The sequence below is a fragment of the Sceloporus occidentalis genome, unplaced genomic scaffold, assembly GCF_023333645.1.
Source record: "Sceloporus occidentalis isolate IW3139 unplaced genomic scaffold, rSceOcc1.0.p SCAF_5, whole genome shotgun sequence".
Classification (NCBI taxonomy): domain Eukaryota; kingdom Metazoa; phylum Chordata; class Lepidosauria; order Squamata; family Phrynosomatidae; genus Sceloporus; species Sceloporus occidentalis.
This window is the reverse complement of record NW_028316985.1, coordinates 43,112,239-43,132,788: the sequence shown is the minus strand read 5'-3', so window position 1 is coordinate 43,132,788 and position 20,550 is coordinate 43,112,239. Positions and strand designations below refer to the sequence as shown.

The following is a 20,550-nucleotide window of genomic DNA, read 5'->3' as shown; positions in this document are numbered from 1 at the left end:
TGGAATTTATATATTTTTTGGATATTTTCAAGCCATGGATGCTTGAATCTGTGGATAAATAATCCAGGATCAACTGTAGATTCATTGATTCATTGGGGCTTTTGTCAGTTAATACCTATACAGTATAAGTTCCAGTTTTTAATTGAGTCTACTTTAGGTGGAACTGGCAATTGGATTTACAGTAGGTCTTGAATATTTCAGTTACAGTACTTTCTTTGAACAGCTCTCTTGATTGGTTATGGACAAATTTTTAAAACAGCATCTGAATACTAAGTAGTAAATAACATATCTATATAGTTCTATGCCCTTTTTACATCTATTTGTTTCCCCCCTCTCTTCTCTTTTTCCATTGATTGCCTTTTATTCCCTCATTTCATCTCCCCTCCCCCTGATTGTCATTTATTTCCCCACTACCCTATGCCATTGCTTAGTCTTTTTTTCTCCTGAATTTTTTTTAATATCTGTAAACTTTATATTTATCTTGATTCTGCTAATAATTCTTGTGTATTGCTTGTATAATTGTGGCTACAGTTCCATAAGCTTGGAAAGATTTAAAGTGGAAATAGAAAGAATTGTGTTGTGTAAACTTTATTATTAAACAAACTGTATTCAGACATATCTGAACTGAATTGCATCTTTCAACAGTTGTTTCTTTTGGGACAATCGCTTGAGGAACATGCAGAAGATCCTACACTGACCACTGTGAAAATGCCTTTGAAAAACATATATCTTCCACATATCACATTACTGGCAAAAGTAAAAATGAGAATAGGTAAGAAAGTATCAGTTACCTGTAAAGTATTTTGTTATTTAACTAAATAATTTCATCTTCTTAATTAGTGAAAAGATATGTCTGAATTCAGTTAACTTTGTCATTTGTTTGCTAGCATCTGTAATGGAAATATACCAAAAATGTAATCACAAAGCAACAGTTGGTTCAGAATAGTGATTTCAACAGCTATTAAAATTATATCATTATATTATGAACATTTACAGTACAGTGGAAATGGCTGACTTAGAACAGTATAGTGTAATAGAATTTTGGGATGTAGTAGGAATGCTGTTTCAAATGAGAGCTTGGGGAATCTCTTTTTCAATATTCAATTTATTATCAATGTTTCCTTTGTGATCATGTACACTGCTAGCGGAAAGAAGAAAAAATCCAGTCTTTGTAGAAACAAGTCATAATGTAGCAATATTGGTAGATAAGCCATAGCATCCATGGCATTATTGTTCCTACACACAATTACATTAATGCATACTGTACCTGCTCTTTCCCACTCTGCTGATGCACAATGGTAGCACTATTTCATGGAGTCAACCTGTCAATTGTATATATTCACATACATGCTGTGAGGCAAAGAGGGAAGCATACCTTTCCTTGGACAACAATGGACAGAAAAATAGAGACAGTCGGCCCTTGGTATACGCGGGGTGTCTGTTCCGGACCCCCCCCCCCCCGCCCCGCCCGCTTATACCAAAATACATGTATGCTCAAGTCCCAGTTGAATGCCAAGGATGAAGGTTCTCCATGGTGGAGGAAGGACTCTCAATACTTCTTTGCAAGAGTGGAGACAGGTGGAGCTGACTTCCCACTTTTTCCCCCAGAGAGGAAGCTCTTAGTCCAAGAGAGATGAGATAAGTGAAGGACTATTTTGAAGAATCAACCCTGGATACCTCTCCTCCTCCTTCTCCAGAGATGTGCCTTCCCACACAACTTCAAGTTGTCCCCCCCCCCCCCAATACAAACATTGTTTCTTTTGCCACCTCTTATCTCAGCCTCTGATGAAAGAAAGTAGGAGCAGCAGAGCAGCTCCAACCTGCTAGCCAAGTCTCAGCAACGTACACAGAGCTTGAGTACGTTTCCAAATATGAAAGTTCCTTTTTGCCGCCACTTCTTCCCCACTGCCACATGCTCTAAATCCTCATCCCCACAATGGTCGTAAAGGCCACTGGTTCCCTTTGTCTTTCTTGTGTGCCAATACTTCAACTGAAGGCCCCCTTTGCCTCACCATCTGCTACCTCCTTTTGCCTCATTGCCTCTTGAATCTTTCCACCTCCCCCCCCCCCCCCCCCCGGGGGACAGTACTGCTTACTTTGGAATCACTGGGGTAGGCAGTTCACAAATGAATTACTAATAATGATCACTTCTTAGACCAGGTTGCCCAACAAAAACTGAAATTCTCATCATACTAATCAATCAGTTCATGGCTTAGACAGTGTAATTTGCAAAAAAAAGGAAGGTGTCATGACTGAAACTCAAACATTACATTCTACAGAGTAACTCCCTAAATTGGTGTAGGGAGCTAGTGATCATTCAGATTGCAAATTATAACCCCCATCGTCCTTGATCATTGGCAATGCTGGCTAAAGCTGATGGGAGTTGAAGGCCATTAGTCAGGTTTAATGAGTAAATTGAAAATTTCCATATTGATGTTCTTCCATTGTCAAGTCTCAATTTCATCAAAGGTGGTAGTGATTCTGCTGACATTTGGTGGTTCACCTGCTGTGCTGCTAAATAATGTTGTGTAGAAAATTATCTCTGCTATGCATATCCCTTCTGTATGAAACGTTGCTGTTATTTATTTATTTATTTGAAGAGTGCAAGCTGCGTAGCCAATATAGTTTCTTTATACTGCAAAAAAGATGGTGTTGCTGTGAAAGATCTCAACACTTTCCACCATCCAGGCATCTCAGGTGCTATATATAGGCTATAATTTGGGCTCAAATTGCATTTTGATATTTTGTCTGAAACATTAAAAATAGTACAAAGAAAATATATGTTATTTTTACAGTACTTTTCATTTTGAAATATGAAACAGTGTATGATTTTTATTGTAAATTAATTCTAGGGCATACATTAGCTCTAGAATTGTCCTGCATATCAAAACCACAAAGTGAATTGCAATGGCTACAAGCTCTCAGACACATAGAAACTGCACTGAACCTTTCTACAGCATCAATAAGAAGTGATTTAGAGCTGAAAGCAGAACTTCTTTTTCGGAAAGGTAATATGTGACTTACTTTCTCACAGTATTCCTATACCTATGTTGCTTACTCTGTTCCTGAATGCCTCAGAAAGCATCCATCATACTGCTTGTATTAGGAATGCTACAAAACCTCTTGAACATTTCCTGAAGCTCAGAGGCTTCTCTTAACTGAAAAGGCCCTGAGCTAACTCATTTGATAGTTCTGACAGGGAGGAAAAAGTGTCATATTAATTGAAGTCTTTCTTTTTTAGGGAAGATAGAACGACATATTGATTCAATATGTGGTAATAAAGCAACACTTGCTGTTGAAACCTTGTTGGAGGCCATAAAAGTAAGCTTGAAGAGTTACCAAAATTACAGGTGAGCAACTGTTTGAATTCTGTGTGTGTGTCCCTTATTTTGGTATCTTTATCTTTATTTTATTTATTACTATACCTTAGATTTTTTTTTAAAAAGTTAGTATGTTGTTTTCTGCTTGCCACTTATTGCATTTTGTGGATTTTTTTTTGCATGCCTATCTTATTGTATAGTGCTTTGAACTTCATTTTATTATTATTATATGCAAGATACAAATTCTTGAAAGAATAAAAATCAGAAAAGTCATACTGAAAAAATGCGTTGTAACAGAAGTCAACTTATTTTAAATATGTTTGTGAATAAGCCTTCACTATAATCCAACTTAATCGCTATGTCTTTTTCTGATGGGAAAAGGATTTTCATATTTTATTCTGTGTATGTTAGGATTCAAAGATATAGGTGTGTTAGTTTGTAGACTTTGACATTTTTGGCATAAACAATATATAAATATTTGTAAATAAGTAAATGCCAATGTCATATAATTCACCAACACAGTGTAACAATCCTTATATTTTTGTATGATCTGAAAGCTTTTTTTTCCTAAGTGCTGTAGGTGTGTTTCACGTAGTATTATAAATTTAGTGGATGTTTTTGTATTGTCTTTTTGCAGCTTGATAAGAAGAGCATACATGGAGATAGCGTTGCAATATTTTTTTCTAATCACAAATATAGAGGAATCACCTACTTTGACTACACTGAAAGGAAGAACATTTAAACCCAAGGTACAACTCCTACAAATCCTACATATGAATCAGCTTGGTGGCGCAGTGGTTAAATGCCTATACTGCAGCCACTTACTCAAAACCACAAGGTTACGAGTTCAAGACCAGCAAAGGGGCTCGAGTTTGACTCAGGCTTGCATCCTTCCAAGGTTGCTAAAATGAGTACCCAGATTGTTGGGGGCAAATTAGCTTACAGTTGTAAACTGCTTAGACACTGCTTAGGTGGTATGAAGCGGTATATAAATGAAGCTTGTTTGTTTGTTTTGTTTTACGAGGTTTAAAAATCAGATCTGCGGAGTCATTGTATCTATATGCCAAGGAAGATCTCACATAGTGTTTGTAACTCAATGAAGGAGGAATTGCAGTTCCTTCACCTTATTATGATGAAAAACAAGTTGCTTATCTGTAGCAGTAGTTCAGGTGGTTCTTTGTGAACTCATACAACCTACCCTCTGCACCTCTGGGCTGAAACGGACCAGTGTAAAAAGCCGGCTTCCAGCCATCTTGGAGGCAAGGTATACCGACAATGCATGCCCTCAAGACGCCTGGAAGCCAGCTTCAAGCAGCCTGGCTGTCTAGATTTGGCCCAGCTTCCGGGCACTCTGGAATTATGGCATTTACACACTGCATGCCGCTGGAGTGGCTTAAAGCTGCCCATTGGCTGTGGCGGGCAGGAAAAACCATCTTTTTGGTGCCCCAAAGGGGAGAGGCTTTTTGCTGCTCCTTTTTTGGTTGGCTTCATGGCAGATTGGGACAGCGGCGTGCGGTTGCCGCAGCCCAGTCCACCTTCAGAAGGGGTGGCTTGAAGCTGCCCCTTTGGGGCAGTCTGTTTCAGCTCTCTGTTAATGTCCTAACCTAGCTGCTTCTAGTTATAAATTTTGGAAGTGTATAGCTTAATGTGCCTACACATGTGTTCTTGAGGTGTGGGGACAAGATCCCCACTAAAACAGTTCATCTCTGGAAAGTTCCACACATGGCTGGCTCTCTTCGTGCATAATACCTATGTGTGGGAGTTCATGGATAGGCACTTGAAAAGTTGGTACTGGTAATTAGCTTGTTTTTTATTTTTATCACTGTATTAAATTGAGATAAATGATTGAATATTTAGAGAAATAAATAATGAAATATTGTAATTCCTAAATAGTGAAGATCTCTTCAATACTGGACCCTAATAAATGAGCTTAGTATGGTACCTTGGGATAGACAATTAAATAGAATGGGTTTGTTTACTATATCATTTACGTTATCATAATAAATGAGAGAGTAAATGAACCCATTCTGTTTAATTGTTTATTTCAAGGTATCACACTAAACTGTCCTTTAATGCAAATATTTTGGATCATATAGCATAGTAATGCTTCTATTCTACTGTATAATGTTTAGAATTGGAATGCCTGTTACTCTGATCCAAGATTGGGTGATGTATAGCCTTTTAGATGCCATTGGACTGAGACTTGCATCAGTTATAGCCTGAATATCCAACTATGAGGGCTGCAGTCCCTTTTCAGGTCATCTCTGCTATATATGCTGACCAGTCTGTAAATGCCCAAATTTATTGTAACATAGAAGTCTCTGTAAAGGTCTGAATGCATGAGTCAAAAGGCATGTCTTCCCTCTAGCCTGGTCAGTGACAGTAATAAAGATGAATTTGAACCCTTATGGCCTATGGTGGGGACCTTCAGGTAAGGGGCATACAGTGGTAGTGGCTCCATGGTACAGAAGTATGTGAGTGTTTGAACACCTGCCTGTTGCTGTGCCAACATGGGGTTGAGAACAGATTGGAACAGAGGGCAGGATACCACAGCTGCAGTATTCTGCCTGTACAGTATGTATAGGCTCTAGAACTAACTAAATTTCCTGTTTTATTCATGATAAAAACATTTCAGAATTAGTAATTGTAAAGGGTGCAATCCTGGGAGTAATTCTCAGCTTACTCAATGGAAACCAAGTAGAAGATTGTAACGTAAGGATAATTGTTTCTTCATGATATATTAGAGGATTTATTTTGTAGTTGTATGATATTTAAAATGTTTATGGATGTTTCCCTCTAATTCTATATCTCACTAACCTAAATCAGAACTTATTTTAAATTTAGCCTACTAGCAGACATCGTGTTAGTTCTGAAGAAATTACAGCCCTAGAAATGTACAGAGTGCAAGCCTGGATTGCAATAAGAGCAGCAGCGCAGGTTTGTAATATATTTTGTAACCTGATCTAACTTTGTTTAGTAAATATGGATTGAGCTTCCTGTAGAAAAAAAAATCAAGCAGTTCATATTTCCTCTTACAGGAAAGAAAGGAAGATAAGTAAAGGGGAAAACTGGCTACCCTTCTATTTTAGAAAGCTTACTGTATATACTCATGTATAAGTCTAGAAATTTTAGATAAAAATTGACTCAAAAAACTTGGGCTGACTTATCCATGGGTCAGTGTTAGTTTTGTATTTTAGTTCTTATCAAAAAAGGAAGCATACCCTTCTCTTTGTAGACTGGCAAAAGATGAGAGCTTAGTCTGTCCTCGAAGAACCTAAATGAAGCACTGAACCATACCCATCCCTCACTCTCTCATTAATCCAGCCTTTAAAATGAGCAAAAACAGTTATGCCTGCTGGAATTTTTTGAGTTCTTTGGCATCTTTCCCCTCTGCTTCATGCTTTATATCCTTTGTTACATGTCCCCCAATTTTTCCTTGACTTATCCATGGGTCATATTACAGTCAGCCCTTCTTATACACGGATTTTTTATACACGGATTCAAGCATACACGGTTTGAAAATGTTCCAAAAAAGTATAAATTTACCTTGATTTTCCATTTTTTATAAGGGACACCATTTTGCTATTTCATTATATTTAACGGGACTTGAGCATACACGGATTTTGTTATACACAGGGGATCTTGGAACCAAACCCCAGCGTATAACAAGAGTCCACTGTATAGCAGAAACCAGAGGCTTATATCAAGAATGCCAAGGTCTGGGAAAATAACCAAGCTCGACCAGCTAAGTCAGAAGGCACAGTTTCTTACAGCCGGGACTCCCCTGCATCGAAAGGTGCAAGAGAGACCACAAACATTCTTTACACCAGTTATATAGACAAGTGAAACAGGAAAACCCAGACCCCTATTTCTCCCCCCCCCCCCCCGGTTACATTTCACAATCTTTATTCTATGGTGTTAGCAAGCATGTTTATATTCTGGAAATGATATTTTGTAACTGCAGAAATTGTTGTAGTTCATTATGACATTATTTATGAAATTGGAAACCTCAAACTATTTTGTTCAAGGAGTTTAGCCTTATGGAGGAAGCACTGTGTTCTCTAAGCAATCTTATGCAAGAATTGCTCACTCTGAAATTAGTCTTTGCGAAGGCTGCATTTGCACTCTATTAAGACATCTAGTATGATTTTAATCATTCTTTTTTATTTCCTTTTGTAAAATTTTATTAAATTTCTTAATTAAAAAAAAGATATCTAGTCATCATCTAGCCTTACTCAAAAATCATAGTCATAGACATAGTTTTTTGTCACAGACAGTTAGAAAAGCATTTCTAATACATTTCTTCAGTTAAGAGCTCAAGTCCTCTACAATATCAAAATACATAATTTTGGGACCAAAATCTGCCATTAACTTTTGCATGAAGTTGGCATGCAGCCGAATATCTGTCCTTAACATGTGCATGAAGTTGATGTATAATCGAGTATATACGGTAATTTTAGTAATACACTAATGCTGATTTTAATTTTTAAAAATTAAAATTTGAGTTGGGATGTACAAAATTGTAAGTATCTCATAGCTTATCTAGAATATGTGATTTATTTCTTGAAATGATACTTGAATCATTCAGTTCATTCAGTAATATGATGAATGAGAAATTTTCCTCTTTGTTTCAGTACAGAAGGTACATATAAAGGACATTTTAGTGCCTGTTCAGAAGAGCTTCAGAAAAAGTTTTATGCATATGTTTTCATTGCCTTAAACTGATGCATTTCCAAAGAAATAAAATGCAGACATTCACAGTTTACTCTGAAGAGTATGTGGCTCTTGACAGGAAAAGAGCCCAAGTCTAATGAAAAGAGGGGGGGGGAGTCTATTTTTAAAAGACTGATGTGGCATTATCAAACTCCTCAGTATTTTAGTGGAAGGAAACAGTTTATTGACAAGTTAAAGATTCTCTGTAAATAGTGCGCCAGGCAGGGGATCATGCACTTCAGGTAATGGAAAAGTAGGCAGTAAGGATGTATTTCATTCTCGCATACAAGATTGAAGAATTTCAAGACTTTTCTCCCTGAGACAGTGTATCAAGACACTGAGGAAAATTGCCAGAGGTTTTGCGCATTTTTCATATGATTTTTTGTTTTTGTATTTCATAACTCCCATTTGGAAACAAATTGTGCAAGGAACCTTTTGTTTTGCTACACTAAACCTTTTGCATAAAATACAGCGTGTAAAAAACTGATTTTAATACAAACATTTTTTGCAAAATGTACAAAAGTCCAAAAAAATCTTACAGTGCTTCACTATTTTCTTCATACTGTGCTTTCTTTTCATCCATAGTACACAGTGGTGCCATGTAATTTACTGCCATGAATCAGTAGGAAGGGGACCAGGTGCTTAAGTGGGCAGGAGTACATTGAGCAGAATACAGAGGAAGCACAAATAAGAAGGGGTGGTCCTTAAGTTATTTATCATGTAGTCTCTTTAAGGATTAACAGATAAGAACCAGGATCTTAAATGGAGTCCAAAAGTTAGTAAGTGTCTGTTCAGATCGAATAATACTAGTTTAAAACAGTATTTGAATCCCTATAGTCTCTGACTTCAGACCTATACATTATAAATGAATAAAAAGGAAACCAGAAAGCTGCCATGTTTTTCCCCTATCATGGTTTGATTTGGGATATCCAGATTGCCATAAAACTGTAGTGGAGACAGTAATGAAAATAAGCCTTGTTAGTAGATTGAAATATACAAGAATGACTGAGAGGTTTTGTTCCTGCACAACTGCACCTGGAAGAGTAAAGACAGTTAAAAGAACACATAAAACTCTCCTACAGTTACTGCTTGCCTCTACTTTGATTCCGACATAGATTATTAAGTACTATAAATTCATGCACCTGTGCAATGTACCTAAATAGGTCTGATTTCAAATTGCTGTGTAAAAAATAAATGTGTCAGTGACAGTAGATCAGGAGAATATGGAAGATTTGTACAGTCATACCTTCAGGGCTTGGTTATTGCTGTTGTTTGATTAATCTCAAGATGTTTTTTTATTATTTTTTGCTAGAGTATGTTACAATGAGCCAAATCTAATAAAATACTATCTTAATTCTAGGTCAGTGAAGCTATTCTGGCTTCCCAGCAGTTAAGTGGAAAGAAGGCTGTTAAATTGTACCACGTGAGATATAGAGTACTCCAAAGCATGCCAGAATTTGCTCTCCTGGACCTCAGTTCTTCTTACAAAGACTTTTTAGATGGTATTTTATATTACTGTTACATGATCTGAATGTTAAACCAGCAAATTAGCATTTGTAAGGCTATCCATATTGGATGACTGAAAAACACAATAGAAAGATGACAAAATAATTTCTTATACTTGGGTATAAGAATGCATTGGCCCTCATCTTGTGATCCAAAAATACATTTAATAAAAACAGCCTCTTTCTGCCACTGCCCTTGTAGGCACTGGATGAAACATCCTCTGTATATTTTATTAAGTGAGACGATCCAGCTACTTCACCTGTTTCCTCTTTAAGCAGACTCTTGTCAAACAGCAAGGGGAGGATGCTAGTATGCTTCTGTTCCCAAATTGTGCAGGTGTTGGCCCATTATGCGAGGCCCATTGCAGTAATGTAGAGTAATTGGCATGGAGGGCTGTTAGTGAAGTGAAGCAGTAATTAAAGAGCATTGTCACCGTGATGCCAAAGGCACAGTTGTAACGAATTCCTGAATGGATTATGGACAATACAATAAAGATATTTAGCTTATTTTTAAGAATAAATTGCAAAGCATCTATCTTCTTTGTCTCTAATATATGAAACATAGGATTCAGTCCAATATTCTGCATTATACACAGAACGAAATGATCCTAGGACTGTTGATGGTGAACCTATGATGCACGTGCCAGAGATGGCATGTGACACCATTTCCCCCGGCATGCGGTGGGGAGGAGGAGGAAAAGGCGTGTGCCTGCTCCTCCTCCTTCTAGATCCTCCCTGGCCTCCAGCTGCCTCTCTGAGGGCAGCTGAAAGCTGGGAACAGGGTGAGGCGAGGAGGAGGAGGAGAGGTGCATGCCTGTTACTCTTTTTTCCCCCTCGTCCCCCGGGCCTTCAGCTGTTTCTGGAGAGACAGATGAAGGCCTGGAAGGGTGAAGGGGAAAGAGTTCCACCATTGAAGTCCTTCCCCCAGAGGGTGGAGGTCCTGCCCCCGGCACTGGGTAACACTTGGTGACAGAAGACCTTTACTTTGGGCATTCTGCCCCTAAAGGTTCGCCATCACTGTTCTAGGACACAAAACAGATTTTATCATAGAATGGTGGGGTAGGCATGTTAGCTCATAGAAATAAAAGTTTCTATCTATACCCTGGGGATGCTTATAGAAATCTGATTAGCCTATAACAATATATTTGTCCAACCTTCCTCTCATGTTTCCTGAAAAAGCAGAAGGGAGAGCCAGATAGTGCCAAGAGATGTGTTGGCCTCCTAAAGCAAGATGCAATTTTTGTGAACAAGCCACAATTGGAGAAGGGAATGTTGCTCCATTAAGCCCTATAACAATTTCTCCATTGTTCTCAAAACAGACAATATCAAACTCATTGGATAAATTTAATACGTGTGGCCCTCTGTATCCACAGATTCCTTATCCATGGATTCAACCATCCATGGCTTGAAAATATGTTTAAAATATATAAATTCCTAAAAGCAATCCTTGATTTTGCCATTTTATATAAGGGATGCCATTTTACAATGCATTGTAATTAATGGGACTTGAGAATTCATGGATTTTGGTATCCATGGGAGGTCCTGCAACCAACCCTCAGCAGATACCAAGCCTCCTCTGTAAATGCACCTGCAAGATTGTGAAGACGTGTTGCTGTGCTTCTTTTCAGAAATTAAGGGATCGTTTATTCCCTTACTAATAGTAAAATAAGAGTTTGTATGTTAGCTTGTTTGCTATTCCATTTGTGGATCAAGTTCCAGGGAGAAAAAGAAATAAGACACTTTTAGAATTGGTATTGAAATGAACATACATTTTGACACAGAGATAGCATAGGCAAACAAGGTATCTGCACCAAGTATTTACAGAGGAGATTGATTTGTAAGTATTCACCGGAGTATAGATTAATCAGGTAAACTAAACAAGCATTTTCATGGAAAGTACAAACCCTGAAGTGTTGCTAACCAGTGGAATCAAATTACTTGCTTACTAAATCCAAGTATGATTATGTTAGATGACAAATGTCTCCTTTGCATGAAATAATGGTCATAGCTTAGTTTGGACAATACCTCACGTGTTATAATCTTAATGCTTTGATTTTGATTTCCTGCATGGCAGGGGGTTGGTCTGGATGGCCCTTGCGGTCTCTTCCAACTCTATGATTCCATAATGAGACACAGTATCATTCCTTTAATTGTTCTAAGTGGGCTGAAGAAGGCTGATGCACATAAACTTATTAAGCATAGCTGAACTTGGATAAGGAAAGGGCCTCATAATAATCACTAATACTGAAATATTGAGAGAGAGAGAGAGAGAGAGAGAGAGACATACACATGAATACAGGTAAGAAAACAGTAGTTCCTTTTCTGGAACAAGAAACGTCATATATTGATTTTGATCAATTCTGAACTAGACTCATCACACTTCTGAGTGTAGTGCCAGAAGAGAAGGTAGTGGAGAAAGAGTTTATGTGGATGGTGGAAACAGATCTGATGCAATAGTAGATAGGGAAACTCGATTGTTTGTATATAAATGAGTTTCAATGAGTTGTTTGATTTGTTCCTGCTGGTAATAAATTAATGTACAATTCATTAAAAACACAGAACAAACCCACTCTTGGTAGAATTATGTTTAGTAGGCTGCCATTATGGTGTAGTGGGTTGAGTGGACTGAAAGTGTAGTGGACTATGAAAATCCACTTTGTAACCTTGGGCAAGTCATATTCTTTCAGCCTCATATGAGGGCAAATGGAAACCCTCTCCAAACAAATGCTGCCAGGAAAACCTCATGATAGCCTTGGGGTCACCATAAATCAGAAATTACTTAAAGATACATAGCGACAACAAAAGTTCAGTATAGTATAATTATTTGTAATTTGTTTTATGCCAAATCACGCCCAATAAACAACTTATAAAGTTACTAGATGATTGTATATTTTTGCATATTATCTCACAGCTGAATTGATATTGAAGATCTTTTTTTATTATTTCCAGAAGGATATGAAGTTAGATATAAAGTTCCCATTATGCCTGCTACACAAGAAAGTGATGGAGCTGAGAGTATGTCTTCTGATGAAAGCCAGGGAAAATTGAAGATACCCTGGATCCATGTAATTCGCTATAATACTTATTTAACCAGACTCCTGAACATGATCCCTCTGGTTGGTAAGAAATATTTTTTCTTTTGGGGAACTATCTCTTGGAGCAATGTTGTGCACAGACAATTATTTTTCTAAAACAATTCAAATGGGCACAATAGTACTAACCTTCAACAAGTGTGTGTGCTCTAATGACGAGAATGAATCATTGTGTGTGCACATGCGTATAATTGTGCATGCTCAGTTTTCTCAATTTCCTTCTTAAAGGAAATGGGACATTTAAAAATTTGGATTTCCACATTTCTTTGTGTACTAAAAAGCTATTGCAAAACTATTATCATATCCAAAATGGTTTTGGCACTAGAAGGCAGAAGATAGTTTAATTTTTATGATAATGTCCACAATGCACTATACTACACATGGTGTCTTCCATGGTGACAGCTATACAGAAGTATATACACATGTAATTTCTGGAGTGCTGGTTATGCTTTTAGAGCATAATGCCGGATTTCAGCTTGAAATGCTATAAAGTTTGCACATTTTTAAAATTAGAACCTATGATAGGAACCATGAATGGACATAAATGTGTGTCCATTTATGACTATGGCTACAATTCTGTACATACTTAGCCTGTAGTAAAATGTTTTGAACAACAGGACATCATGTAAACAAGCAAAGGAGTGAGAATTTCTGGGAGTTACAGTCCAACTATATCTGGACAGACATACAGATTCGACTCTTGGTGTAAATTCAATTATATGTCCCAGCTAAAGTAATTATGCTGGGCAACAACAATAGTGGCGAGTGACACTGATGTTAAACCTTAGAGAGAGAACAGCAGTGACATCATAGCTAACATATGCTTAGCACTGCACTAAGGGAGACAAAGGTGAACCTCCTTGCAAAACCTTATGACCAAGAAAACCCTTAGATGAGACATCTAAAACAAAACAAAAGAAATTACTGGTTTGCTGTTGTTGTTGTTATCCACCTTCGAGTCGATTTTGACCCATGGCGACCCTCTAGATGAGACATCTCCAAGACTCCCTATGATAATAATAATAATAATAATAATAAATTTTTATTTATATACCGCCCTGTGGCGAACCAATCCGGGCGGTTTACAGCATTAAAATAACATACAGCATAAAAACAGTTTATTTCCCTCCCCCCTTAAAAAGTAATTAAACAACATATCTAATTTAAAACCACAATAACTAGTTAAAATAACAATAAATTAAACAAAATAATACCAACCAATAAACCACTGCAACTTCAGTTCTAAAGAAAAGGGGGCTTTGGAGACATTACTGAGGAGGGGGAAATCCTAAGATCCTGAGGCTGGGATATTTCAGTCTGGGAAGGCCTGCCTGAAGAGATCCGTCTTGACAGCCTTTTTGAAGCTGTCCAAAGATGTTAATTGACGGATCTCATCCGGCAGGCCGTTCCAGAGCCTAGGGGCGACAACAGAGAAAGCCCTCCGGGAGGTCGCCGCAAGCCTCGATTTTTGAGGCTGCAACAAGTTCCTCCCAGAGGACCAGAGAGCGCGGGGAGGATTGTATGGGAAGAGGCGGTCTCTGAGATAGCTTGGACCCAAGCCATTTAGGGCTTTAAAGGTAATAACCAACACCTTGTACTGGGCCCGGAAACCAATAGGCAGCCAGTGGAGGGACCTCAAAACCGGAGTGATATGGTCCCTTCTGGATGTTCCTGACACAAGCCTGGCTGCCATGTTTTGAACCAGCTGTAGTTTCCGAACCAGGCACAAGGGTAGCCCCATGTAGAGCGCATTACAGAAGTCAAGGCGTGAGGTTACCAGCGCGTGCACAACTGTCTCGAGATCCCTTACTTCCAGAAAAGGGCGCAGCTGGCGTATCAGCCGAAGCTGATAACAGGCGCTCCTGACCGTCGCATTAACCTGATCTATCATCAGGAGCGACGAGTCAAGGAGCACCCCCAGACTGCGAACGCAGTCACTAGAGGAGAGTGTGACCCCGTCCAGGACTGGTGGTTGCAACCCAATTCTTGGTTTCGGGGCCGCTACCGTGAGCACCTCCGTCTTGTTCGGATTCAGCTTCAATCTGTTTTTCCTCATCCAGCCCATTACCGCCCGAAGACATTCATTGAGAGAAGAGATGCCATTAGAATTCGAGGCCGACGAACGAGACATGGAGGAATAGATTTGGGTGTCATCAGCGTACTGATAGCACCCAGCACCATAACTCCGTATGATCTCACCCAGCGGCTTCATATAGATGTTAAACAACATTGGGGACAAAATAGCTCCCTGAGGGACTCCACAAAGGAGCTCCCTCTTTCTGGAGCTACTGTCCCCAAACAGCACCCTCTGGGACCTGCCTGAGAGGTAGGACCGGAACCACTGCAATGCAGTGCCTCCGATACCTAATCCCCCCAAGCGGTCCAGGAGGATGCTGTGATCTATCGTATCGAAAGCCGCTGAGAGGTCTAAGAGCACCAACTGGGTCACACTACCCCTGTCGATGCTCAGACGCAGATCGTCAGTCAAGGCAACCATGGCAGTCTCAACCCCAAAGCCTGTCCTGAAGCCAGTTTGAAATGGGTCTAGATAATCGGTTTCATCCAAGACAGCTTGGAGCTGAAGAGCAAACGCCCTCTCGATTACCTTGCCCAAAAATGGCAGCAAAGAAACAGGCCTGTAGTTGTTCATATCCAGGGGGTCCAGGGAAGGTTTTTTCAGAAGCGGCTTAACAGCCGCTTCCTTCAGACAAGATGGAACATGCCCTTCCCTAAAGGATGCATTGATGATATCCGTGAGGAATCTCCTCAATGCATCCCCCCCCTGGACGGCCAGCCATGATGGGCAAGGGTCGAGAGGGCAGGTTGTTTTCCTCACCTTGCCAAGCAGCTTGTCCACGTCCTCGGTACTCACTGATTGGAGCTGATCCAGAATAACTTCATTGACGGAGTCACTGGACACCTCGCCTATAGATTCTGTTCCAACAGTGGCGTCTAAGTCGGCTCTTATCTGAGAGATTTTATCTGCGAAGAAGTTGTTAAACGCGTCACAGCAGGCCATCGTCGGGTTAAGCAAGGGATTTGGCGCAGGAGGTACCTGCGTCATTTCCCTCACCACCTTAAACAGCTCTGCTGGACGGGACTCTGCAGACGCAATACGTGCAGAGGAGAAAGCTCTCTTTGCTGCACGAATTGCCTCCCGATAGGAACAAAGAAAGTTCCTATGGCGAGTTCTGTCAGATAGGAGTCGAGTCTTCCGCCACCTACGCTCTAGTCGTTGTCCGAACCGCTTCATTCTCCTAAGCTCTGGTGTATACCATGGCCTACGATTTGAAGCGGATTGGCAAGGACGCTTGGGAGCGATCGTGTTGATAGCCCTGGTAAGATCGGTGTTCCAGGTATCAACCAGAGCATCGACAGGGTCACCGGCATTCCCAACCATTAAACCCTCTAAGGCTCTCTGGAATCCTATTGGTTCCATTAGCCTTCGAGGGCGGACCATTCGAATGGGTCCACCACCCCCGGTGGGGCAGATATTGGCTCTTAGTGCCGTCTTGACCAGGAAATGATCCGTCCATGACAATGCGGAGGTACTTACCACCTCCGCCCACGGATATTCCTGTTCCGTACTAAAGACCGCATCGAGTGTATGACCTACACAATGTGTGGGCCCAATGACCAGCTGGGATAGGCCCATGTTTGTCATGGTCTCCATGAACTCCCGAGCCGCACCTGTTAGGCTGGTCTCGAGCGGAATGTTGAAGTCCCCCAAAACTAGAAGTCAGGGGGACTCCAACAGTAGCTCAGAGACCAGCTGCGTCAGCTCAGTCAGGGAGTCTGCTAGACAACGGGGTGGTCGGTAGACTAGCAAAATCCCCAGACTATCCCTGGTCTTCAGGCTGAGATACATACACTCGAAGTGGACTGTGTTCCGGACAGGTATCCTGGTCAAGGCCAGGTGGTTCTTGTGAACCAGAGCCACTCCGCCCCCCCGCCCACTTCCCCTCACCTGCTCACTGACAGAATACCCGGCTGGGAGGGCCTGCGCCCAGGTGACTGCGCTATCCTCTCCCAGCCAGGTCTCTGTGAAGCAGGCCAGGTCAGCATCCTCATCCAGGAGGAGGTCCTGGATGATGTGGGTCTTGTTTTTGACTGACCTGGCATTGCAGAGGAGCAGAGTGAGGTTCTGTGGAATGGTTGGTCTGCTCTCCAAGCCATTCTGAGAAACAGAGGGAACTGAAGGCGGGATAGCTTTCAAGCAGCGATCCCGTCTTCTTTTGTAACATTTGTTCCCTCTATTCCAACCATACCTCCCATTCCCCAGCACAACTCCAATGGCCGCCCCCGCCACATTCCCGGCCTCAGGTGGGGTGGTGGAATTCATAGCCATTGGCAAGATAAAATGATTGGGACATAAATCAGGCCCAACCCTTTGGCCCTGTGGTCTAACAATCAGGTGGCAAGGGACCTACTGGCCAATGGATATTTAATTCGACCCACAATCTCCTCAGATCTTGAGGTGACCTAATCAAACTCCCAAACCCCTTAAAGTTACAGTGGTGTTCCTGAAGGGGTGGGTTGAGGGGCTTAAGACTCCCGCCCTAGCCACACCCCTTTCCTCCTCAGCTGCTTCTGCCCCACCTCTGCCTTTGCCTTGAGTCCCGGTGTTGTTGGGAAGCTTGCTCTGGCTTTGGCTTTGGCTTTGGCGTCTGAGCTGGAGTGGTCTTCCTGAAGGGGGTGGGTTGAGGGGCTTAAGACTCCCGCCCTAGCCACACCCCTTTCCTCCTCAGCTGCTTCTGCCCCACCTCTGCCTTTGCCTTGAGTCCCGGTGTTGTTGGGAAGCTTGCTCTGGCTTTGGCTTTGGCTTTGGCGTCTGAGCTGGAGTGGTCTTCCTGAAGGGGGTGGGTTGAGGGGCTTAAGACTCCCGCCCTAGCCACACCCCTTTCCTCCTCAGCTGCTTCTGCCCCACCTCTGCCTTTGCCTTGAGTCCCGGTGTTGTTGGGAAGCTTGCTCTGGCTTTGGCTTTGGCTTTGGTGTCTGAGCTGGAGTGGCCTTCCTGAAGGGGGTGGGTTGGGGGCTTAAGACTCCCGCCCCAGCCACACCCCTTTCCTCCTCAGCTGCTTCTGCCCCACCTCTGCCTTTGCCTTGAGTCCCGGTCTTGTTGGGAAGCTTGCTCTGGCTTTGGCTTTGGCTTTGGCGTCTGAGCTGGAGTGGTCTTCCTGAAGGGGGTGGGTTGGGGGGCTTAAGACTCCCGCCCCAGCCACACCCCTTTCCTCCTCAGCTGCTTCTGCCCCACCTCTGCCTTTGCCTTGAGTCCCGGTGTTGTTGGGAAGCTTGCTCTGGCTTTGGCTTTGGCTTTGGCGTCTGAGCTGGAGTGGTCTTCCTGAAGGGGGTGGGTTGAGGGGCTTAAGACTCCCGCCCTAGCCACACCCCTATGCTCATGATTGTAACTTTTGTGCTCACTTGTATGTCTTTACATTCTAGTTCTCTCATAGCTGCCATCCCCATTCCTAGTCTTCTTATGATTTCTTGATTGCAGTCCCCACTCTGATCAGTATTTGTTCCCAGTTATGAAAATTCTTTTACTATTTCTATTTCTTCAATTGTCTAGGTTGAATCTGTGTAAATTTTCTGTGGTTATTATTTTTGTTTTCTTTATGTTCAACAATAAGCCTGCCTTTGCACTTTTCTCCTCGGTTTTCCTTAGTAGTTTTTCCAAGTCTGTGATGTTTTCAATTAGTAGTATGGTGTTGTCTGCCTATCTTAGATTGTTGATATTCCTTCCTCCTATTTTCACTCCTCCTTCTTCTGTGTCCAATCCTGCTTTTTCATATAATATGTTTTTATATAAGTTGAACAAATAAAGTGAGAGGATGCAGCCTTGTCTGAACCCTTTGCCAAATGAGAACAATTCTGTTTCTCCGTGTTCTGTCCTGACAGTGGCCTCTTGTCCAGAATAAAGATTCCTCTTAAGATTATCAGATGTGTTGGCACTCCTATGTCTTTAATGGCATTCCATAGTCTTTCGTGATCTATGCCGTCAGGCCTTGCTATAGTCTATAAAGCTCATCTTGATTTTTTTTTTTTTTTTGAATTCCTGGTGTGCTCCATTAGCACTATGTTATTAGCAGTCCATTATGTTTGCAATGAGGTCCTTAGTGCTTCTTCCTTTCCTGAATCCTGCTTGCACCTCTGGGATTTCTCTCTCCATGTATGGTTGGAGTTTATGTTGCAGAATTTTGAACATGGTTTTGCTTGCGTGAGAGATTACAGTGATGGTCCTATAGGTACTGCAGTCTTTTGTATCTCCTTTTTTGTGTTTGGAGATTCCTGTCCATTTTAGCTCGCTTACTCCCAGTGCTGCTATGTTAATGCTTTCCATTTCCATTTTTACTATGTCCAACTTCCCTTGACTCATGCTACTCACATTCCATGTTCCTATTATATGTGTTGTGCTGCTCTGGATAGGTTTTGGATTTTTGAGAGGATCTCCTGCGTGCATCATCATCTTTGGGTTTTTTTTATGTCATTTGCTCCTCTAACAAGTGTGATTTATAAATGTTCCAAGAAATCTTGTGCCAGGTGTGCTAATTGTTATTTTGCTTAATTAGAAAATAGCAGAAATGTTCACTTTAATTAGTCACTCCTAAGTAATGATGTCTGGAATGTTCTAATACTTTTTAACAAATGAATTTTGTTTAATTTATAATGCCTGTATATATAGTGAAACCTTTGTGTTTTCAAAACCTTAAGTATAAATAGTGATAAAATATCTTCTCTTTCCACAGCTGTTCCAAAAGCAGGTGAAGGCTTATTTGTTAAAGAAGATGTGTTGTTCACTTCAGTGTTTGACACAACAATTACTCTGCGCTTAGCAGAACTGCATACATTCTTGAAAGCTTATTTGCCTGTATATTTTGACTGCTGCCTTCAGGAACCTCCAAAACAGCTATATGGTTTTGAAAAGCCTTGTTACAGTATGACTGTTCTTGAGAAGGTAACTATTAATTCCAGCCTATTGCTGAGTATAAAAAATGCCCTTGTCTAAAGAAATGTTTCTGTGTGCAGAAGTAATTGTGCTCCATCCAGACCCCGAAAGCACAAACTGAAATAAAATAAAAATAAAATAAATTAGATTAAAAATAAAATCTAACATCTTTTAATTTGGGTTATTTCCCAACTCCACTTATTTCAACCCCTCCCCAGCCCCAGCCATCAAAAAAACTAGATAACAGTCCAACAAATTCAGGGTGATGAAGGTGGTCTCTCTCTCTCTGGCTTTGCTTCGTGAACGAAGATTCAGGAGGGACTCATCCCGCGCTTTGTACAAGCGCGTTGGTGACTAAAAAGGCCAATCCGGGGCAAACAGGTCCGGTTGCAGAAAGCACAGCAGAAAGTCTCTTTGGGTGATGTTTCTGGGTTGCGGTTCTTTCTGCGTTGTCGTTTCTCTTCGAGACTCATTCGGCATGAGCTTTCGAAAAAAGCTGCAGCATTGTGGATGGTGCATCTCCATGCCTCCCGATGCGAGGCCAGGACAGACCATTGTTGGTGATCAATTTGGGAAAGCCTGAGATGTTGTTTCAGGGAGTCCTTGTATCTCTTCTTTGGGGCGCCCCTCTTATGCTGGCTCGTGGCGAGTTCACCGTAGAATACTATTTTGGGGAGGCGATGGTCCTTCATCCTAGAAACGTGTCCTGCCCAGCGCAGCTGCGTCCTCAATATCATGGCCTCAATGCTGGTGATCCCTGCTTGCTCAAGGACAGAAACATTTGTCACATAGTCAGTCCAGTGTATATTTACTGTGAGGGGGCAGAGCCATGGGCATGGCCCCAGTCCTCCTCTTCCTGGACCTTGCCTGCCCTCCAAGTGCCCTGTTTGGGGATACTTGGAGAGCAGAAAGGGTAAGTGGGGAGGAAGGGGGCTGAGCATGCCCCCTCCCTTCTTCTCCATGGACCTTTTCCT

At 41.3% G+C, this 20,550-nt stretch overlaps 1 protein-coding gene across 5 annotated transcripts in view; it reads left to right on the top strand.

Moving 5' to 3' along the window:
- The window catches only part of CFAP54 (cilia and flagella associated protein 54), a 168,376-nt gene that overhangs the window by 133,215 nt on the left and 14,611 nt on the right, over positions 1 to 20,550 (top strand). For 4 of the 5 annotated variants that reach the window (XM_089523917.1, XM_089523919.1, XM_089523915.1 and 1 more), the window contains 8 exons: positions 646 to 772; positions 2,853 to 3,008; positions 3,242 to 3,350; positions 3,958 to 4,069; positions 6,165 to 6,257; positions 9,394 to 9,535; positions 12,488 to 12,658; positions 19,377 to 19,585. In XM_089523917.1, the coding sequence (XP_089380043.1) occupies positions 646 to 772; positions 2,853 to 3,008; positions 3,242 to 3,350; positions 3,958 to 4,069; positions 6,165 to 6,257; positions 9,394 to 9,535; positions 12,488 to 12,658; positions 19,377 to 19,585 (1,119 nt within the window). The remainder of the gene's footprint in view (positions 1 to 645; positions 773 to 2,852; positions 3,009 to 3,241; positions 3,351 to 3,957; positions 4,070 to 6,164; positions 6,258 to 9,393; positions 9,536 to 12,487; positions 12,659 to 19,376; positions 19,586 to 20,550) is intronic. The other variant, XM_089523916.1, reaches the window with a different exon arrangement.